This window comes from Rhea americana, unplaced genomic scaffold (genome assembly GCF_003343005.1).
Source record: "Rhea americana isolate MKP2758 unplaced genomic scaffold, rheAme1 scaffold_80, whole genome shotgun sequence".
NCBI classification, from domain to species: domain Eukaryota; kingdom Metazoa; phylum Chordata; class Aves; order Rheiformes; family Rheidae; genus Rhea; species Rhea americana.
In genome coordinates this window covers 3564684-3588728 of record NW_028186979.1, presented here as the reverse complement: position 1 = coordinate 3588728, position 24045 = coordinate 3564684, and the positions used below count along the sequence as shown (strand labels likewise).

At 35.5% G+C, this 24045-nt stretch overlaps 1 protein-coding gene across 3 annotated transcripts in view; it reads right to left on the bottom strand.

The window, feature by feature from the left end:
• ASAP2 (ArfGAP with SH3 domain, ankyrin repeat and PH domain 2) overlaps positions 1–24045 on the bottom strand; it is an 88610-nt gene that overhangs the window by 46592 nt on the left and 17973 nt on the right. For all 3 annotated transcript variants that reach the window (XM_085322929.1, XM_085322930.1, XM_085322931.1), the window contains exons 2-5: positions 17122–17194; positions 13099–13244; positions 4137–4211; positions 3334–3383 (exon numbers count right to left, since the gene is read on the bottom strand). In XM_085322929.1, coding sequence (XP_085179055.1) covers positions 3334–3383; positions 4137–4211; positions 13099–13244; positions 17122–17194 — 344 coding nt within the window. The remainder of the gene's footprint in view (positions 1–3333; positions 3384–4136; positions 4212–13098; positions 13245–17121; positions 17195–24045) is intronic.

The following is a 24045-nucleotide window of genomic DNA, read 5'->3' as shown; positions in this document are numbered from 1 at the left end:
CAAAAAAAAAACCTCAGTGACAAACAACAGAGGTGGATGTTGCCGTATTTCAACTTTGCATTTTCTTACTTTTATACTTCTTGTCTCTAAATACACTTTCACCTTTGTAATCCAGAATTTAATCTTCTGTTTCACTACAACAACAGGCTACCTCCTATTTCACCAATACTACAAGGCACTTTGTTTCTAGGGAAACCAAAATCCATGTAAAGCAGTGCTACATGCAGAACACTGGGGTGCCAAAATATGGTTATTTTTCCTATCAAACCGAAAGGGTCAATCAGGGTTGGCAGCATCAAGTGCCAAGATGCAGACAGAATTTCCAGTATGACACTGAGTAAATCTTTCTGGCAAAGATAGTCCTGGGATGTGCCACTGTGGGATTTCCAAATACTGGGAAAATACTGGGTATTCAGGTTTTCCAGGTAGATCAATTAAGCAAAACTAATTAGAAAATAGAGAAAATTCTTTAGAAACATCTTCTATATGCAACAAGTAAAACAAGGAAGCACATGTTCTGTAAAAGCTGCTGTTTCTGAAGCTCACACAGCACACATTGCATATATAGACATTGCTGACTAAGATTAAAATCTAAGCACGCTTCAATTCATTTGCAATGCAGCTGCAYATGACTAATACACAATGAGTTCAGATCTATGTAACAGATAAGGAAAGCTGAAATACAGGATGAAGAATGATAACAAAAAATAGGTTAGATACAAAACAGACAGCCTTGCCCATTCAGTTTTCTCTATATCACTATTTTTACAGCTCCAATTTGAGAAGCAACAGTCATTATTGATTTTCAATGTACATTTTAATTTATATTTCAAAGAAACCAACTTTGCCATTCAAATTACGGTATAAATAAACTCAAAAGTTTTTTTTATTGTTGTTGTGAGTTGTTTTGTTTTGTTTTTTAATTTAAACAGGGCAGAACCTATGTTATTATTTGACACAATGACAATTAGTATTTATTTTCAGCTAATGAAACAACAGGAATACTCTAGGTACATGTAGTAGTAGTAAGCTCGCTATGCTGCAGCAATATCTCCTTTCCTCTCCTTCCTCATACAACAGGAAGGCAGGCTAGTCGGGCTACRTATGTGACAAAGTATAGAGACTGGGATTAGGACGAGAAAGATAAAAACTTGAAGTAGGGAAAACTCTGGAAAATGGAGTGCTTCCAAGGGCTATTTTGTTTGATAAAACTGTATTATACATTTTCATTCCAAGTTTCATCCAGTCTTCCTTTTCCATCTGACTCTCCAACATCAGCTCCGACATTTTAGTCTTTTAGGTGAAAGAGTTTATAACCTTTCATCTTCTATCTGTCAAGGCTAACAGTAGATCACTTCTCTCTCTCCTGTCATACAAGTCCTGAACAGAGAAATCATCTTCACCTTTCACTCATCCTACACTGGGGGTCAGGAAGGAGAGAGAAATGAGAGGAAAATTTGTCCAAATATCTCCCGTATTTCATCCATAATATCCACAGAGTCATTCAAAGCTTTTTTCCATTTAAATCACAGGTAATCTCTTTCAAAATAAAAATATATAGTAAGAAATCATAGGATCAAAGTAGTATATTTAAGCTACCTTGTTTAGCATTTTCATTATATGTCACTATTTGCAAGATTATTTGACCTCCACTTCATGTTATTGTATATGCTCTAAAAGGAAATACGGCAGAATTATCCAACAGTCTCCTGAGCAAGGTTAGAGCTCTGGGGAAGTCATTTGAGAAAAGCCTGCAAAACTTTCAGATATATTTTTTAAATAGTAGTTTTAAAATTTAGTTTACCAAATTGGAAACATCATTGTTTAATCATGTAACTATGTGGGTATCTTTACAGAAGAGTGTACTAAGAATTTGTTCATCTCCCCATAGATTTCAAATGGTTCAAAAATGAGTCATTAATGATAAAAGGTTATATCCAGCTATGAGTACTTGTGTTTCTGCACAGTAGTGTAATGCACCTCAGTCTACTTGGTGCTTATAATCCCATAAGTACACTCAAACAACCCATTCTCTTCACTCAAGTGTGCATAACAGATCTCATGCCTAGCTTTCACAAGGAGGAGGAGCCATCCTTCCAGCAAAAAACTTGCGAGTTTTCATGAAGCATTTAGTCTTCATAGCGTTAGCATAACACTTACTAGCACAAGACTTCTGGGGATAATATATATTTTCACAGGCCTAAAAATAAAAGGCATCTTCATTAAAAATAAATAAATAAATAAATTTTTCTTTTCAGGAAAGACAGGTTTGGGTCTAGAATATAGACACTACTTAAACAGCTAAAAGATGAGTAAATAACGTGCTTCAGTAAGCTTATACTATTCTTTCCTGTGCAAAATTAATACAATATCTTTACCCTGAAATCTATTACAACAGGACTGCTCAAACTAAAGAATGTGGGTGAGATCTGGCTCACAGCCTTGTTAAATACAGTCTGCCTGCTGGAAGTATGAGCAGTTTTTCTGACACGTGTACTCCTTCCCCATATGCTCTCACGGCATGTCTGCCATTAGTGTTTAAGTACAAGGGGGAAAGAGCAACTGCCTCATAACAAAAAGAGCCCATAGGCTGCACCAGTTCCGGTCCAAGGACACAGACGGACTAGTCCCATTGCTGTGCCAGACTGGTAGCACTGCCTAGCTGTTACAGGGGAAACAGAGGCTCAAACTGAGGTCCTAAGAGAAATGTACTGGTTTTAACTAGTCCACAGCTTTTGCAACCTTTTACAGTCTTCAAAGCTATATCTGAAGCATGTGAATGACTGATGGTGAGGAAAGATGAATTATTCACAAATTCTCAGGATAGTCCCAATCTTTGATTGAGGTGGGCTGACATACAGCTATAGGTTACTTTCTTCTCTTATTTCAGAACAGTCCCAAGTTATAAAAAAAAAATGACCCAACCTCCCTCAGTTACTTTAGCTGAGGTGACAAAAAGAAGCGCAGAGGGAAGGCAGAGACACAGCTTTGTACAATAGCGTTCTTGAAGAATAAGCAACGGGGAACAGATCTGTTCTGTAAGAACTCTCTGCATATTCCCATTTAAAGGTATTAGTGATTAAAACTGTGTTTTGAGGAAAATAACCTGAGGAGTTATATCTACAGGAAAAAAAAAAAAAAAAAAAGCTGCCATAACAATCAGGATCTATGGATGGTTCAAGAGTATAAGAATGGATCTCAACTTTACTTTCCCAAATAACACTGGAGATGTGCATATTTAAGCCCATTTAATTACATACAGAGCTTCAAGTAGCAGCTCAGAAATTGCTTAAATTATGCTTAGCTATTGCTTAATGTTAAAAAGATACATACACTTTTGTTTCATAGTCCTTCCAAGCTTTATCAAARGGTTTTTTTAAGTCCTGTCAAGACAGAAAAAAAATGTTAAATACATTACTTACTTACATGAAAAATACAGTAGCTCTAAATATCAATGTGGACCTTGGCCATTTGCAGCACCTAACAGAACAAAGAATTCCACTTGTTCTTGCACAGCTCACCTAACAACTGTGTAAAAGCAACTTTGCAAATAGAAGTAATACACTCATATTTTGAAAAGCATTTCTAGGAGCACACAGCTCCATTTCACTGCTCATATGACACAAGGTATAACCATGTGTCATCCCACTGTATACTATGCAGTTAATAGAAATCATTTCAGCACTGCTAAGAAAAAAACCTATGCTTATTCAGTCAAGCATGTCTTTCCTAATAAGTTCTCCATAAGTTTAGAATGCTATATAAACATAATAATAATAATAAATCTTTAAATAAAATAAAGCAGTAACCACCTTAAACTAGTAAATATTTGTAAATTAATAATTCTTAAACCTCTTTTTTTGGATGTGTTCTACACTTCAGGATTGATTTTTAACCTTCCAAATGTTGTTTGTATACACAGTCAAAAGCATGCTGTATTTAAAACCATATAGAGAAGGAATGACTCAATTCACATACATACAAAAAGAACTTTCTTGTTTAATTTGTTTACTTTATATACTTTATTATATATTTTATTACCCAATTCTTTCCCTCAAATAAAATTAAATTAATATATTATATAAAATTATTATTGGTGCCATAAATGCATTGAGCTAAAAAGAAGATAACCATACCCCTTTTACTCCTTTCAGATCTCCTTTCAGCAAACTGTCCAATGGAAAAGTGATTATGTTGTTCATATTCTGAATCTACAACCAAAAAAAATTTAATACATTTTAATGCAGAATGAGCAATCTCAATTCACACATTTCATAAAGTTTCAGAAGAAATCTTGTGTATTATTTTCCTAATAGTGCTTTTTAAAGATACTTCTCAGTACAACCTGTAATCAAAGATGGAGCTAATATGAGCTAATTAAACTTACTCAGGAAACACTATAATCCATACCAGCAGGAAACCAGCAGAATTATTGATGGTATCTCATTCAACAGTGACCACAAAATAAGACTGTTAATTTTTACGCTGCCCGATTTCATTCTGYTTAAACTACATGAAAACAATGATACAGTTTGTCTGCATTTATGTATTTTAAGTTCATAAGCATATTTTAAATCGATCTTATTTTCCAGTGTTCTTCAGACCTATTCAATAAAATCTATCTGTTGCTCTCACACTACATAGCATCCTACTCTGAAAGGAGTTCTATTAACAATCATTAGGGATATTAATTGAATAAATTACAATCCATTATAAAGAGGAAGATCTCTGGCTTGTAGAAAGCTAGACAGTGACCAGATTGTTTACATTTTTTGCTTGTATTAGAAGAAATACATCTGTCTTAATTTATCTTTCCATATAAACTTTGAAAGAAGTATTTTATAACACCTTGGAATTCAAGAGTTAGCAAGCAATCCAAGAAGAAAAAAAGATTCATTCAAAAGAAGGCAACAGTAAAATAATCATGGTTCTAGATAGGGTATCTGTACCATAATATTTTGATAAGGAAGGTGGTTGAAGAAAGACAGCAGGAATAACACATTAAGCAGTATATGCCAACCAATGAAAGGCTTCATTTCCATCCTTCATGATTCAGGCATAATGTTCAAAGTAGGGCCATGATGTCTAGGAATAGAGTCTAAACTATAACAATTCAAAACAGACTGCACTGGAGAGCAATAAACAATGTATTTTAGAACCACTCACACACACACACACACACACACACACACACACACACAAAAAAAAAGATCAGAATAACTTCTATAGTAGTATGGCGAAGGTTACTTTTCAGTGGGTTTCTTTCTTATTATTGTTAGCTGTTTTATTAAAATGTGTTTTTTTCAAGAAGCCAGGCACAGCACAGAAATACTTATATGAAAATWACGAAGATAAATTTTCAGAATTGTGCAAGTACAAGAAGAACTTTGCATCATGTAACAACAAATGCTTTAGTTTCTTAACGAACAATTTCAAGAATGTTCAAGTCCTTTTTAGCATAAGCTAGCCAGAAAAAGAATGACACTCACAGGAACTTCAAGAAAAACATATTTCTTATTATAATGCTTCAGTTTAGAAATACAAATCACATTTACCACCCTATAGTTACTGAGGGGCCACACTAGAAGAAGCTCAGGGGTCCTGTCCTCAGTGGTCCTCATGCTCAGCAGTGCTCCCCAGCTGCTATTAATTCAAAAAAACAAAACAAAAACAACAAAAAAACCCACTTACTTCCCAGATACTAACTTACTACATTTTCTTGCAATTTCAGAATGGAGACCAAAGAGCAAGTGAACCTATGTAAATCTGAAAGCTTCACTTGCCTCTGCATGGTAAGAGATACAAAATATAGGAGATCTGTTCAATTAAACCATTACTACAAATCATATTTCCTCTCCTAACCTCYGCTCCACTCCACCACTCCACTCTTCCCTCCTTTGAGAACTGCAGGACTCAAAGCCCTTTAGAATGAAGAAGTTAATTTAAACTATGTTTGTTTTTAAAATAATCTCTATAAAAATTGAACGAGCACCATCTACACATGGGTAGTCAGCAGAGCTGGAAACCATCTACCTAGCAAACTCTCAGCAATAYTACAGTATCTGCATATCAATATAACTACATTTAAAGTTGACAGAATTCTATCCTGTAGATATAGGAGGTAAGTGGAAAGGCCTAAGTCACACAAAACTTAGGTAAAAAATAACAATTTCAGAAAAAGACAGATGAAAACACAATATCCTCCCACACCTATGGTCATGGACATCTAGAAAGGAAAAGAAGATGCAGGAAAGATCTCACTTAAGATCTCATCCTCTGCAAGATTTTCATTCTACTTTATTATTATTATTTAAAGGTCTAACCTAAAGATCAATTCTTTCATAGCCTCTGTTTAATTATTCTTCAAATTCAGATGATTTGGCACAAAGTGCCAATACCATACAGAAGAGAACTTTTTTTTTTTTCCTCCATTAGGTCAGAAAAGAAAAAACAGCAGCACCCCCAACTACGAACACAGACATACAAACAACAACCAGCCTTCAAAACAGTTCTAGATACTTCCTATAATTTCAAGTCATTGTACCTGAACACCTGCTCCTAGGTACAATCCTGAAGAGACTTTGAAAAAAATTAGGACAAAAAAGTAGCATGGGGAATGTTTGCCTATTCAAATTAATTCCTTCTGTGTGCTGCTACCTGTGTATTATTTTCAGTCTGCTGTATTCTCTATGCTTCTACTTTACTTGCAACTAATGCAAACATATATAATGCATGAACTTGTCATTGTTAACCTAGTTAGATAAAGCATGCTTGCTCGTATTTATAAATCAGCAAGTAGGATACAGAAGAAAGATCTTACGTTTTTATTCCTCTTTTTTTGAGATGCGTAAACTAAACTATCTAAAAATATAAACTTATTTTTGGCACACGAAGCAGCATTAATCTGCTGCTGCTCCAACTCCATGTGTGCACAGGGAGCTAAAACGTATACAACTGAATCAAAGATGTCTCTACGTTTTTACTATTTTATATTTTAAAATTTATGTTAAAAGAGAGACATGCACAAAGGTGCAGGAATGCTTCTGAGTAATTAAAAGCATCCAATGGCACAGGAACACTACCACTTCTACTACTTCCACATGGTTAGGAAGAATAAAATAATTTGACCTGGATTCCACTTCCAACACTGCTGCTTTGGCAGACTCCCGGGTTTCCTCTGACAGCTTCCAACAAGATAAGATGACAGAGACAGGATAATAAATTAAAACTTCATAAGTTGGAGAAGACTCAGAGGTGGAGAAAAATAAGTATCAGGAGGGAGAATATAAAAAAAAACAAACACACAGCTGCCATAAGTGATGGCAGAGGCTACAGGCAAGCCAGCATTTGCAAACGGGAAAGAAGATTTTAAATCGTTTAAGAGCATATGGCCAAATGCTGACGTTCTTAGTTTGCTAACCTTCCTACTTATTTTAATGAGTCTTTTTCAGAACAGTTTGGAATATTGATGCCTGCAGTACTTTAATAGGTGGTTTTCTAAATCCAAAACAAAACAAAAAAGCTTTTTCACTACTTCAGAAGTTAAATGCTTTTTAAACAGAGATAAACAGAGCAGACCTTAAAACATTTTTAAATTAAACAAAAAGAAAGACATTTCGTATCTGCATTCAAACACTAACAGTGTATGATATTACTTGTATAGCTATTTACTAAATTCTAAATACTAAAAAAAAAATACTAAATTCTAGAGGTATTTCATGTATTCAGCTATGGGCTTTTCAACCAATTAATGAACGAGTGCCGGTAGTCTCGCCTGCTTGTAACTAATCATCTTTTTTTTTTTTTTTATTGCAAGTATTATTTAATTGAATATTTTCCAGTAGTTTTCCCAGTGATGCAAGCTTTAGCAGAACGTGGCCAGTTAACATCAACAGCATGCCTCATTCCTGCACACCAGGCCTCCCACGCACCAGGACCCAACACCACCTCTCTCCATCCTCACCCCCTGCCCAGCCTGCTGCTCAGTGTCGTGTCCCGTACCACGGAGGGTGACAGATGCGCGTGGACATGCCCGCGAGACGGTACATTCTGTACCGTCACCGGCGACGCAGGTGCCTGCATACAGAATCACGGAAAGGTTGACGCGGAGAGGGACCGGCAGAGATCAGCTAGTCCGACCCCTACRAACCCTAGGGTAAGTGACACCAGGGGAGCAGGAACTGAATAGCACTAACTGCCCACACGGAGCTGCTCACTCAGCTGCCCAGGAAAATGCCTTCACACAAGCTATCGAGAGCCTCTGCCGTGTACGGCTTGGAAGCGGTCCACATCCCACCACCAACACATACCCTACAGGTTGGGAACTTCTCTTCTAGAAAATGCACAAAGAGACACCATTTATTAAACAAGCACAAAATGGCAGGAAATGTATTTTTTTAATATATTCTTAAAAATATGAATTGTAGAATTGTAAAAGAAAGAAAGAGACCTGTGGTTTCAYCTTCCTTGCAAATGGAGGAGAATTCCCTATTGCACATTTTCTAATGTAGGTTAAAATATCTAARTGATAAGTTTCCATTGCCTTCTCTGGGACATTTCATCTAAAATTTTTCACAGTTCAAGTTTCCCATTTATATGCAATTTATTATTTTCCTCTTCCACAATCATGCAGTTATCTTTGAGCCAAACCATACACTTCCATTTCTTTTAAGCTTTCTTCATAAATCAACTTACTCAAACCCTGATCATTTTAGTTGCTGTCCTCTGAATTTATTCCAGTTGGATCAATATCTCCTTGGCAAAGAAATAAACATAACATTCCAGATGGAGCTGAACTTATGCCATCTAAGGAGGAATTATTACATCTTGCTTTTCCTAAAAGCTAGGAAAAGCAAACAACAAAAGGCTCCTTTGTAATTATTGCACTTTTATATCTCACTGCTAAAACATGCTTTAACATCTCATTGTCAATGTTCAGTTTCAGCCCTACATTAAATTTTACATTTCTTTCTGATTATTTGAATCTTTTTAGACCTTCTGGATCTTTTTGTCTTCRGTACCTTCTAAAGATAATTTTGTTAAAAGGCTGAAAATGAAGATCAGCATTCACTTTTGCATTCTTTCCTTGACTCCYCTCTGACTTAAAATATTAATCTGTACAACGTTAATACTTTACTCTGTACAATCTTCTCCCAAAAATTTAAGACATAACTTTAGAAAGACACAACTAAGTCAGTTAGCACCTATACTTACTTCTCAGCATTAGGCTAATCTTTCCTCATGAGTATCAGCAAAAAACGGAACAACAAAATTTAAATCCTAAAACTTCACATCTGAGACTCCAAACTCATATTTTTTATATTTATATTTAAATATATATATATATATATATATGTTTTCACAGATACATGTATATCTTACGTACTCAAAGTTATTCTAAACAAAATTCTGGGCAGAAAATTTTGTAAGTTCCAAGTACAGAAGAGATATTTCCTTCAGTTTTTTTTTTTTTTTTTTTTTTAATATCTTTTACTTTTTAAGAAGTCTTCTTCCTTGTTACATTTTTAAAAAGTAGAGTAAAATGGGAGAATATGGTTAAAAAATTAGTTATTATTGTTCTTAAATTTCTCCTGGCTAAAAATCCAAGGATTATTAACAGAATAATTCCTCACATGGAACCTCTTCCTCCCAGCTCCCAGATTCCACTCTTCTTCATCCAGCATTTTTTATTAGCACTGAATTTAAAGGACAAGAATATGTAGAAGAGTGACAGCTAAAGAAAATGTAATGTGTTAAATAGCTACTTCATTTTCACAAATCAAATTTATTTTCAGGGAGTCTTAACAAAATTACAGATTTTGTTTCTTCTCTGCAGAGCAGTCTAAGAATAGGATTTAAAAGAAAAAAATTTGAAGTGCAAACATGTTGTGATAAGCCATTCCTTGTCCTAACATTTCTCATATTAAGACTCACACCTTTATCACTTGGCACTAGATCTGTTAGGAACACAGAGTATTTAAAATCACAGGCAAGTGCCATATAAACTACCTGGAAATTGTTGATTTATTTCTCCTCTTGAATTGGTATTTTATGAATTATTTCAAATTTGAGGAATCCAAGTTCTTCAGATTTTTTTTTTATTTTGTGTTTGTTATGCTATTTAAAAGTGTACACATAAAAGCAGCATAGCAAAACACATATAAAAATCTAAGCAGCTCCAATATGAACTTTAACTTGAGTAGTTTACAGTTGAATAATTGGGTTCCAAGAAAATGAAATAATTTAAAATTCTGATGCCTTGATAAGTCCATGAAAAGATCAGTCTTCAGGAAACCTTTRAGATGTTAGGAGAAAAAAGAATTTAAAACTTTGTTACAGTAGAGCAGCTTTATAATGACTTTCCTTTACCTTACTGAAGACAAGATTAAGGAAAATCTTTTTGCAAAAGCACTTTAGACCTACAGCTCTAAATGCCACCCAAGCCAAGCGCTGACAGAACGTATCAGCTTCTAAAAAACAGAATCAAAATATATGACAAAGCAAAACCTGACAGTAGCCCTAAAGCTTTGCCAGTGTTAATAGCTTTGGCATCTGTTCCAGTCTGAACGTGTCCTCTCACTTCCTTGCACATTTCCCACTCATTTTAGCTAAAATCTTTTGCGAAAATTAAGTGCCCTATGAAACTTAAGGGGTAGATCTACCTAAAAAGAACATCTTTCAGAAGGTTTTTAAATAGCAGCAGGTTGTAATGTCCCTGACTACAATTCTGATTAAACTATTTATAACTGAAGCATGTTGAGCGCTATGAAGAAAGACTGGAGGAGAAGCATTAAAAAAAAAAAAAAAAGCTTAAAGTATTCAGAGCTGCTTATTTCACAACACCATAGGAATGCATGGGACTTGTTTCATGTAAGGCCATGATCACAACAAAAGGAATCCAAAGTTATTTCCAACTACTGTATAGYATTTTTTATGCTAGACAGCTCCCTTGTAATCTCTTAGAAAACTAGACTTAAATCAGTGAACTTTTGAACAGATTTTCAAAGTGACCAGAGTTACAATTTATTCCATTAGTATTAATTTCTAATAGGTAAAATTAAATAAAACCATTGTTTGGTTTAATAATTCTTATAAATAAGATTTATAATCTTATAAAAGAATGTTATTTTCAAGCAGTAGAAGTTCATGAGTTCTTTTTATATATATTTYTTTTTAGACAGAACTGTTTTCCTAAAAAGACACCAAATTCAGGGAGTATTAGGTTCTTCTATTTCTCCCATTTTTCCTTGCTAGTCAGGAGAAAACAAAAATCTTCAAGTCTCAACAATATGAAGCAAAACGARAACCTTACAGAGACCTTTCCTTCACCAGTCAGTATTAAAGAGGAGAGAAGGTGTCTTTACTAACAAAATACAATAAAAAACATCACACCATGTCCATATGAAATTATTTTACACTTCAAAAATAGAAAAAAACAGAACCACAACCTGTAAAAAACAGAAAACGGCTACTATCATGGCTTATCCATTTCTTATGTGTATAAAATGAAGCAAAACCACATTGTTGATAGTGAGAAGGCAGAACACAGCAGCAAAAAGATTTAGAAATATTTCTTTGATAAGACACACAAAAAACTCTGCCATGGATAGCTTTGCATAAAAAGATGCAACTGATRAAAAAATTCTCACTAGTCTAACTGGTGCAAGCACATGACACTTCCTGCAGACAAATATTTTATCTTCAATTTGCTTTCAAATTTGTAGAAGAAAGTTACTCTTTTTAGAAATATTTTGCAAAGAATGCACTTACTATTTATGAGAATAAATTGCTTTTTGGTAAAACTGCTTTTTTTCTTTTTTAGCTTTTACATATCTTCTTAAAATACAATACATTAAAAGGGTTTTCTGCAGCTTTTAGTAGATTGCTTTTTAAAACTATCTAGACATCACATTTTACAGATTCATTTCTCTAATGAAGTCACCATTTGGCAATTAAATATGATAGAGAGTTGTTTTAGTTAACAGGAGGTATTAATTAGAAGACTACTCAGGATAACTGACTGACTCACACACAATAAGGATGCCTCTTATGATACAGAATCTTAGATAATATTTGTATAACTGCAGTTGTACAAATCAATATGACCAACATGAAACACATTTCACTGCTGATAAACACATTTAGGGCTAGATTCTCTCTCACCAATATCATGATTGGGTAAAAGGAGAAGACAGCATCAGGGAGTGATTGGGACTACCTTAAATCACATCAGCTGGAAACATTCCCCAAAGAACTGATTATGACCAGCTGGCTGCAAATCTTTGTCTAGATTCACAAAAGCATTTAATATATCTATATCCCACTGATTTCAGCAGACAGAGACTTTTAAATGCTTGCAGGAATCTGTATCATCTCCAACCTCTCACTTCCAGTTTAAAAGTTCTGTAGCTCCAAGTAAATTTGGGACTCACTTAAATATGGAAAATGTCCAGCTAGCAGGATACAGTTCGAATCTTTTCTATTTATGCTCTCTGATTAATGTGAAATCAAGGCTGAAAATTCTCCACCCATGATTAAAATTCCTGTTCTTCCATATGGCTCCATCCCATTCGGCTCATTGAAGAATGCTTTGAAGACTTACTGGCTTCAATTGCAGGATTGGTCCCTAGTGGACACTACTGTCACTATAGCATTATGTTTGATATTTCCCGACTCTTCCCGGAGAGGCAAGAAATTCTCTCTTCCGGGACACTAAAATCCCTCTTGATAAATACAAATGGAAAGCRTGAAAAAAAATAAAAGAAACATGAACACAGAGGAAAGAAGTTGTGTTTTTGTAAGTTTGCAGTGTGTTTTATAAGATATRTTAAGTGTTTTGTTGCGGGAAACATAAAGCTGTGGGAATTGCAGGAAGGAGTTTTTTTAATTTTTGAAAGTGGAAAAGCCAAGGCATGATGCATTTCCTTAAGCCAAGATTTTCTTTTTTAAAAAACAGGGGCCACCAAAACACAAATTGTCCTCAACATGAAGACTTCCAATAGTTCAGAAAGTTAATCAAATGTATGGGAGCAGTCTATATGTATTATCTGTTGTAATAGCATTACAATTTCAACATTTTTTCCTCTAGGTAATTCTTACCAAATTTTTGAAGAGTGCAGTTAACTCCTTTGTAAACACGGAAAATTTTAAAAATGCTGTTCCCAAATCTGGGTCATCCCTGCAAACACAGTTGCCTCCAAATTTCTCCAGTGCTTGTGTGTACTGTTCTTCATTTTCCACATGAGCTTCAAAAAGAGCAAAAATGAAAATATTGTCAATAGATAAGGGATTACAAAATTTGTGATTTAATACATTTTTAAAAAAACATACCATTTCTTGCTAACATGTTCACTTGTCAATAAAAATTATTATTTAGATTTTTACACTGTCATGTTACAAGTATGAATTATCTCACTAAGTCTGGCTTGTATGTATCTACCCACATACTGCACACAGGACAATCTGTGTCTTCAAAACAAGACAATCATCTGAGAAGTATCCAGTTTAGAAAGAGAAACARTATTTTCACACCACACTGGGGACCATATAATTCCCAACTACTATAAAGAACTTTTAGTCTTTGATAAGCTCGCAAATTGCRAATGTGGCACACTGAGCAAAGAAAAAGAAGGGATCAAGTGCATCGCTAGAGTCCCAGATCCCTACAGTAGCAGAAAATACATCAAAGGCGACACTTGGGTCATCCTAGGAAACGGACTACATGCAACATCACAGAAGAGGACAAAACCTGTATTTGTGTTAGCCCTCTGATTTAGTAACGAGGATCTCAAGCAAATCCAACTAGTCTCCAATTCCAAATGGTACACAGTTTTGGTTCATGAAAGCTTGATTCCTTTCTGAGACAACCAACGCAAAAGCTCTGCCACTGAAGTGCTGCAGTGCTTAATGGAGACTGTAGGTTCTGAATTGCTGCATAGGCTGCATCAGCAGAAGTCATCCCTCGCGCACCTAACCGTTTTGCTTTTCAGAAAGCTTTGCACTACATATGTTGTGTATATATGCAGCTCAGGGGATAAGATGAAATGCAGGCTCTCCTGATTCAAGTACAATGGAAATCTGAGAGCCTTAACTACTTTAAGATACTGATTCACTCCAAGTACACTGAGTTACTTGCTAAGGCAGATGAACAAAAAAAGGCTCCATCAGTTTGATCTGAGGAAGAAAAAAAAAATTCCTGAACCCAAGCTAGTGACTAAGTTACGCCTGAGCACATGGGCAAAGCACACCAACCCAGCACCTGAAAAAGTCAACACCAAATTATGCATTAGGCTGCCCAGTTCTCATTCTAGCTGTGCCCAATTTCCAAAGCTTCAAAGGAAGTCAGAAAAAATCATACCCTAGAAACCAAAATATGTATGCCTGAGAACAAAGAATCTTTCTTGGCCCCTACCTGAGACTAGTAGAAGCCCTGAAGATTATTTCGAGAGGATTAATCTGTTAGTTCAAACAAGTAACAATCCAATTTCATTTTAAGCCCATGTGTTAATGTATACAAATTTGATATTCAAAGGATTCACATTGCAATGTCCTTTCTCAGTATTTCTGATTTAGTTATAAAGCCCATTTGATAACCCATCAAATGCCAACTTCCAAACAAGCTTGCCTGTTCACATCCCTCAACAATTTTATTTAGAAAGCCATTCAGGAACTTTATTTCTCCAGTAGCTACAAATTCTCCTTAATTTCCAACAAATGAGACTAAAACTCTACACAGTAGTAGTATAACATCATGTAATTTAAGACTGTCAAAATGTATGTGTAGAATTGAAGTTACACAAATAGCATTAATTCTAGAGGTTTCTACCTTGAATGCTTGAATTTGGAGTCCAAAGAAAATTGAATAATTATGTGCATACTATCAAAAAACTAAGCACTAGAATAACTAACTGTATGCTAGCGTAAGTATTTCTCTTCAACATCAACAACAGCAGCTGAGCGCTTATCAAATCTTCTACTGTTTGAGCTATAGGATGAAATAAGGATGTACATCTAGTACTACTGTGTGACATATATAAAACTGAACAAGCTTTCAAGGAACTGGCACAGACAATACAAAACAGGTTTTGGCAGGATCTAACTCCACTCCAGCTACTCATTAAGGTGAATTACTTCCATACTGCTTACTGCATCCAGCTTAGTTTATTTAATCATAGGTCAAGATGGAGGTTAGGGCATAATTCATGTAAGAACAGAAGGAGGTTGCTACTGTGAAAAAAGAAGGTGAATGGGCTGCTAATGTTAACTGTAGCCAGAGGGACAATGAGCAGTTGAACTATATTTTTCCTCCAGGAAACAAGAGCTTTATATTTTGCACAGTATCCCCCAAAACTAGGACTGTGCTTCTGGATCTATGTACCAGATTTTAAAAAACAACAAGAACAAAACAAAACAAAAAAAAAACCAGCAGTTCAACAGCAGCTCTGAGATATGCCCTATGCAGAACATTGATGGTTGTTATTATACCAATATTGCTGATTGAACTGGTGCTCCAGAAGTCCTTCCAAAGGAGAGGAAATGTTTTGGGTTTTTTTCATACTTTCTAACAAACCTGGATGGAACTCCCCCCAAAAATGTTCTTTTCATCCTTTCTGATGGATTTTGGAAGTTTTCCTACAAACAGAAGCTTTGGAATCTATCTAAATAAGATCTGAGCAAGGTTTGTTTGGGCGGTTGATGGGTTTTTTGGAGGGTTGAGTAAGAAACCAAATTATGTACACACTGGAGTCATTATCCAATTCTCCATAATGGTTTCTAAATTCACACACACAAAAACCCACAACAGGTACYGTTAGCACACACACAACCTCTACTAAAGATAACAGTAACTGTATTCTTGTGAGTGCAGGACCACAATTTTGTTCTGGGGAAAAAAACTTGAAGTTCTGGCAAGTGGCCAGGTGATATTTCTGCTGGTGGAAAAGATGTCTTCAAACCTTTACTGTCAAGACTGGGCATCACGAAATTTAAAAATTACAGAAGGTAGTGATTTTAATGAGAAAATATAGTGAATTTCTACAATGCCCTAATAAGAACATTGATTAAGAGGCATAGTCGAGCACCCCAAAATTAGAAAAAGTCAGAATAAAGAGTGCCAAACAAATATCTAAAAGGTGGCACAGCTCCAACTGAATCTTAAACTGAGCCCTGCACAATCCAAACATAACAGCTTCATTAGTTTAGGCAAGCAAGAACTTCCTTTCAATAAAGCTGGTAAGAATTAGATCACAACAGGACTTCTCTTTATAATTTTTTATCTGAACACCAACATGCCTAGAAGTTCTGTCAGATATTGGTAGCTTTCCAAGATTTTGTCAGCCCTGTCCACTTTGCATATAATATAGGTTTTGTTAGCACTAATTGCTATGAACTGCAAAGTGAGAACAAAAGCCGCTGAAATGCTGTTTCTTATTGCTGCTGATCCACAAAAACAAAAGCTTCATTTATTTTGTCAAAGAAGAGAAACATAGAAAACTCCATGAGATTGGAGCACATACAAAAATGCACAAAGTAATAGTATTTTTATCCTCCTTGTCGGAGATCTGACTGCATGTGTCATGACAATAAAAAAAAAAAAAAAATGTACTTCATCAACTTCCTCTTGTCATGAAGTTCTCAACATACTAACTGGAAGTCACCAGTAAGGCTGAGGTTTCACAAGACAGCAGTGCCAATGTAACTTCTAATTGCTACCAAAAAGGGCAATTTCATACCTCCATTGTCCCCAGCTCTAAATCATATGCCTTCTCATTGCAGGTACTCATCTAATTCCATGTAAATTGATTGATGCAGAGCTTTATGTGAGATCAAAATCTCATCTAAGGATCTGACAACCACCAGGGGTGGCAGAAGGAGCACATAACCCAGACCTGAGCAGAGCATGATTTCCCCATTTAGTAGCAGTAAGCTAGTTAGCTACRTTTAGCTGCCTCACAAGATTTCATCCTTATTGAGCTCACTGTAATGCCACTGGTTCAAGACTGCTATTTAAAATACTAATTTTTCTTTTCTCAGAGTTATCCATTTCTGATTCACTAAAATGATGCCCTGTTCAAATCCTCCAGTTTCACCAACATAGACTACCATGAACTATGGTCTACTTACCCAGACCAGATATGTTTATAGCTTTGACAGATTTCTTCATTTTATAGAGAACAGTTCGGTCAACATCCAGGGCCTAAAACAAAAGAGAAAGATTAATGTGAATAGTGGTTCAACTTCTGGTGAGTCTGTGCCCTGGAAACTTCTGTAATTATAACACTTATCTTAATTAATTTTATACCTGTAATTAATACCGTGATTCCCACCCCCATCCATATAACTTATCCCAACCACTAGTCCACAAAGTTTTATCTTCTCTCTTTTGCTCATGATCAGCATCCCTTTTACTCAGCACCATCTAGTTTTATTAATAGCATTATATTCCAAAATGAAAGCATTTACACAATCTTTTTCCTTCATTAAATTATTAAAGAAGCTTAAAAGGGTTTCAAACCCACAGCATGTTTTGACATTGCTGAAGAAACAAGCAATGTCACTTCCCTAGGCAGAATATTGAAGAAGGAATTTAATTTTGGTTTTCGTGGATAATTTAATTAATTACACTCCTGGCCATATGAATTTTCTGACTGCTGTGCTTAATAAAATAGATTGTTCATCTCTCAAAAATACTTGTTCTTTCACACTTTTTATTGCTATGCAAAGCTTTCACCAACACAACATAAAATTCAAGTTTAAGTTCTGTCCAGAATATTCAAGTACTGACAACCAATTCCTTTCAAACAGAAAAGTRGAAGCAAGTAATCATTACTAAATTTGAGTAAAATATGAGTAGACCAAAAATGTAAAATTGTTCAGTAACAGAGAAGCAGAATTATGGTTATCCAAATGAAGTTTTTAAAAAAACGGGAGGAAAACTGCAAGAAAATTTAAATACGACTTCCATAAATTATGGTGTCTTTAGGCCTGAAGAGTAATCCTGAAAACTACGGATTATATTACATCAAGAGCTACTTAGTATGATACATGCTACAAAATAAAACAAAAAGCACCAAATTCATTCTAGCTTTCAAAAGATTTCAGTAAATTACACCAGCAATGAATTTGACCTACTGTTATTTTATTTTTAATCACTTGTATCAGTCAAGCAATACATAAAAGTTAGTTCTTAGGCCTGTTTCTGATTATTTTAACATACTGAATATAAAAAGATTATCAATCATATTTAAGACAGTATTCTTAAAGTGAATTAATTCAGACCACAAATAGCTGGGAAAAATCTTTGCAGCATTCCATGGAAACCAGAGTTAGATGCTGCCTTCATTAACATTACAGTGTCAAGGTACCACTATACCCAGGACAAGTTTTACCTCTAGTGACTTAAGAGTTCACATTGGAACTGTATTAGCAGGAGAAGTGCTGAGTCCTTCTTACCTGGGGTTCTGAAGTACAGAGCAAGGGAAAAATCCCTAAGAAAGCCTATAGAAGTCACACAGAGCTTTATTCATCCAGTTCAGCGATGTGAACTGCACTCATTAAAGCAAACTTGTAGACAGCGCAGTCTCGAAGGTTAAGAATAATGACCCGCCTGGATGGAAGTGGGCGACGCAAACTACTTCACTGCGTATAAAGGTGATCTCTAAAAATAACCTCAGAAAAGCACTCTTCTGATGAGCTGACTACAAAGGAACAATAATTTCATCAAAGCCTGCAGCACAGGCCTATTACCCTCCTGGAAACCAAGAGAAAGGAATGCCTCCAATTACAAGCATTACAAGTAACAACTCAAATGAGAAAGATGATGGCCAGAGACAAAGTTATAGGTTCAGCTCCCAGACGAGTCTCAGATTTGTGTGTGCTGTTGATAAATTATTTAATCTCTGCAACTCAGTTCTAGAAAAAAGAAACAGTACTTCGTCAAAAAAAGGGCAGTATTTCTTCAAAAACAGAAAATTGTTGAAGGATGAATGTATGAGACGAATTACGAACCCCTCATACCCCTGAGGTAAGGGTTCTAGATTGATACCTTCAAAAAGTTTGCCTGTAACTGCCTCAGTTAGAAAGCACAGACTGTCAAGCAAGGGAACAGTTTTCCCTCTCCCCAAAGACATCATTTTGGTTTGTCAAAACCTCTCAATCTACTCCCACTTTGACTGGGATTAGGGAGTAAAAAAGCATAAGACACAGCACAGCCTGGGTCCAGCAAGAACAACAGCTAGCATCACTGCCACACTGGCAACTGCAAACCCCATCTCTAACTATCTCAGCCAGCTGGTTCACATAACAACTGAAAACAAGGCTGACAGGGAGAAAAAAAGATCCCACAGACGGTACTGAGGACAACAGAGCAACCAAATCCTAAGGCCAAAATTTGAGAAATATGTTTTGGGCTGCCAGGGTACGCTTACTTGGGTCCTCCCTTCTTCCCCTTCCTGCCTTCAAACTGTGCCAGTACAAGTGTTTGTRGGGCTGTGTGGTAAACCACAGGAGAGAAGCAACCTGTGTTTAAAATGATGCAAAGAAAAAAAAAGGTTATTTTTCAGCTCGGTCAGCTTTCCAACTCTGGCTACCAAGAAGCCCTTTAATACAACACAACATAACTGAAAGGACAACGGAAAAACAGGAATGAACAGGGGGAGAAGTAAACACAAGTGCTCCTGCTGAAGAACATTTCTGATCAAGAATGGGACAAATGACTGCAAGAGTGAAGCAAACGCTTTTATTATCCTGTTAGCTCCACTAGCTGTTTTTCCTTAAAAACAAACAAACAAACAAAACAAAAAAATCTGTTTTTCACTACATTAGACTCAATCTTTTTTCACATTTCCATCACGCACAACAAAATCAGGCTTTGTAAGTTCAGTTTGTCTGGAAACTGGCACCATCTTTCTGAGGTGATACCTGAGCACAGAGTTTGCAGAATGCTGCTGATCTGAAAAACCCAGGGAACCAACATGACTGAAACAGGTTAAATATCACTTTGAGAGGACACTGGCTTTGTAGCTGAGGTCTTGGCTCAGCTTCTATTCAGGTAGATGATCCTGTTCAAATCCATGGAAAACACAGAGTAATTCTCCCATCAGCAACCTGTCCTGCTTTTGAGTAGAGCCAACATGGACTTGACATGTTATCTCTTCCCTCTCCCACTCAAAAKAAAAAAAAAAAGAAAAAGAAAAGAGTGAAGATTTGAAGTAATTCATGACTTACAGTATTCCATGCATTTATACTTGCTTGTGAAACTTAAAGAATATTGAAATTAACAAAATGAACAGATTGTCACAAAAATAAATTATGCTTCATTCTCTGAAATTATCGGAGATTTATTGCTATTAGTTGTTAGGATTAATAAGGGGAAGAATCAGTAAAGACTATAAGGTCATCTATCCAAGGGCAGAATACATACGTGAACTGAGAGATCAGTCAGAAAAAAAATAAGGATAGGGATTTCGATTTACCAGACAACTGCAGAACGACCACAAAGTGTTAAGGCGATATAATTATGAAAAACAAAAATATGACCGCATAAGAGATTTCATTCACAAGGAAACAAAAGAAATTACCAAAAGTTACATACTCTTCGAAATGCTCTCACTCTATAAAAAAATAGAACTAGTACAAAAAAGGTGTGAGTTCAAAGCCTTGGTCTTACCAGCTTACATGGTTCTGTCTGAACCACTGGATACTTGATGCTGATAAATACTTACAAAAAAGATTACACTCGGAAAATGGGGAGGCAATATAGGTGATGCTTTCATCTATCAAGATGTGAAATAAGGAATGAAATAAAAAGTTTTTCTTGCACTGCTACAGTTTTGAAATTAGATTATTAGGAATAGGCTGTGGCAAATTTAAAATCAGCTAGAGCATCCAGATAGCTAAAGGGAATCAGCACGTCCATTACACAGTAAAGATTATGCATAAATAAGGAGAAAAATTACTTGAAATGTAGGCAGAACAAACCAACTTCCTGAAAAGAATCTCATGATCCCCAGTAACCCAAAGATGTGTGGTCCACACCTTACCTAGAAAACTAACGACGCTCAGGATATGTTTGGACAATATGATGCTGGTTGCCTGCATTCCATGCTTGCCTAGTTAAACAAATCTCTGTCTTGACAGACAGGTTGGAGCCTGGTCCCTCCTGAGCTGAAAGGGTCATCCTTGAACTCCTTAATAGTAGTGACAAAGAGATAAAAAGAAAAAGGTGTAACACCCCAAGAAACATTTAACCTGAAACTAATGTTAGCATAAGAAAAGATGAGTAAACGCTGTATATGAATGAACTGTAGCTAGAAATTGGGAAAAACAAGTGTGATTCTGGAAAGCCTTCCAAGCCTTCCAAACAAAGGGCAAAAAAAGATTCAGCCATTTTTAAGAGGAACCGAAATATATTTTTGAAAAATAGTATGTTGGTGCCTATGGTGGTAAGAAGTCAGACTTGCTCCCATAGGAAGTTTCTTCTAACCCTGTGTTACTTTRGAAAACATTTGGATAATGCTGCACAGAAGAGTGACCTATAAAATGTTGAAAAACTACACATCTCTAATGATGTATTTCAGCCTTGTTTGTAGACCAAAAATCAGGGGGAGGGTTTTGCATTTCTTGCTTTTTGTCTAAATGAAAGACATTGGACTCCTTTCACAATCAGTGATTCAAGAGTCGTCCCAGCATAAAAATTAAAAAAATGTTACTCTTCATCTTTAGTAATAGTCTTAATATTTTCTCTTTCTTTGCTTTGTCCAATTCCTAGCACTTAGAAATCAGTTTAAATGCAGCTTTAGCACACCTCCAATTTTAATCTTGTATTTGATTCCACAAATATACACACACTACATTTATGCACACATCCATGTGCCAAAATGCTACCCTTCCTGATTCAGCTACTCTGTGCACTCTCAGTATAACATCAAAAGCAGTGAAATTTAAAATGGCTTCTGATGTTGCACATTCTAGCATTTCTTTTTACTCATCTAAAATGACCAGTAAACCTCTCTGAACCAAAAGAGAAGTGACCACATAATTAATATGGTGGGATCATTTTGTCCTCTCATTTAATGTTTCCAGTTTTGACTCAAAAAACCCTTTCTCTGTTGCAAGACTGTTTATTTTGGCAACTGTTTATTTCAGCACAATATAATCCAAGARGTCATATAAATTATTTTCATGCTCCCACTCCATTCATACTGGTAAGTGTTCAGACTTCCCTCTTGTTAAAAAGTTTCCATAAATATCTTTGGAGTGGGGGGAGAAATCTGTACATATACGATATTAGAAGTTACATTATTGTAGAATTGATGATATACACCAAGAACCAAATCACAAACTCCAGGTTAACATGACCTTCTTGACCATCTGACCATCCCCTTGTCAGTTCAATATTGCTCTGAACACAGTGTTTCTTATGCCTTCTATTAAGTTTCCTTTTATGTGAGAAACAGAATTCCTAATGTCAATCCCGGGGACTATTTTTCAGGTAAATTTATTTTTATACCAAAATCTATGCGGTGCTGCTGTTGCACATCTAGAGATGTTCTCTCATAGTGTTTGAGAAACAAATTTCTAAAGTCTACGACAAATATGCTATGATCAAATTGATGTTGTTTTTGTTTTCTTGACATTAATTTCAAAACTTCTAAATAAATGGCAATATTGGATTATAATACATGAACACTAGGAAATTAATTATCAAACTTAGTGCTCATATCAGTATTCTTCTTCAAAATTATTATCTAATTTCCATTAGAAAGGCACAGCAATATGATTTAGTTTGAAAACTGCTTTACATTACAACCTACAAGGAATATGCAGTGGAAAAGATTACAAGAGACATTCAAGTTTATTTGCTATAATTGAAAAATCTGATGTTTATTTGTAATTTTTCATTTTTTTCTTGCTGTATACTCAGTTAATTTCTCCCTCTCTTCAGCTACTATACATGATCATATAAACTAGAAAAACTAAAATTGCTCACATCGATTTTTTTAAAACTAGAATTCACATTGTTTTTTCTAACTAGTTATTATTAAAATTATGGCACCATTCCAACTATTCTTTGGACACATTGCTAAYGTATTTTTGACAGCTTGTATTCATTAATACAAGTGTTAGGTGTACAGAGTGCTACAGGCTCTGAGAATGGCGAAATAACAGTAATGAAGTAAATGCACTTCGGAGGCCCATATATATTGACTGTAGAAGAAGCAATTCAAATCACTATACAAAGTTTAAAGAACTTCTGCATGCCTCACTAGAATTTAGCAACAGACATTTCTGCAATATTAGAGAGGGGGGAAAAACATAACGAAATAAACAGAAAAYACAGCTTCTTTCGTAAATGAACACTACAGTAGGGAGAGAAGGACTCACTGAACTATCTCAGATCAGCAGCAAAGCTTTTTTCCTCCTGTAGGAACAAGGTCCATTTTAACTTGCCAAAGGCCAATTTCACTTTTAACTGCTTCAAAGCTTCCTAGTCTGAACAATAAAATGTWCTGACTAACTAGCACCAAAAGTATCTTAACAGGAAGAAATCAGACCTAGGTTACTGAAACTTKCTGAAATGCTGTTATACATCCTACCGAGACCATAAGCCACAGTCTGCCAGGATACTTAAAACGCTGTTCAAGTCCATTTCACATTGCTAGAAGGATTCAAGTCCAGTGGGAAATAAAATACTCGGACACTTGATTGCTGCTTCGCAAAACCAGTGTCTCACAACTAATATSAACCCAAAAGTCTTTATTGTCTCAACAGCTCTATGCAATTAACAGGAGAGAAAGGGTTGGAAATTGGGTGGTGCAAATTAATAAATCTATTTAATAGACCTATTTAATAAATCTCAGACAGGCCTGAAAACAAAGGTACTATTTGCTCTTTCCAGTGGAGTAAAGGGAATAAAGTGTTCTATTTTTATTGTATTTACTTTTGGGGAGAACAAAACAAAAAGGCAGAAACTGAGTAATTAAACATCCTGCAGATGATTTTGGCACCTTTTACAGCCAAGGGGTATAGAGAAAAACAGGGCAGTAG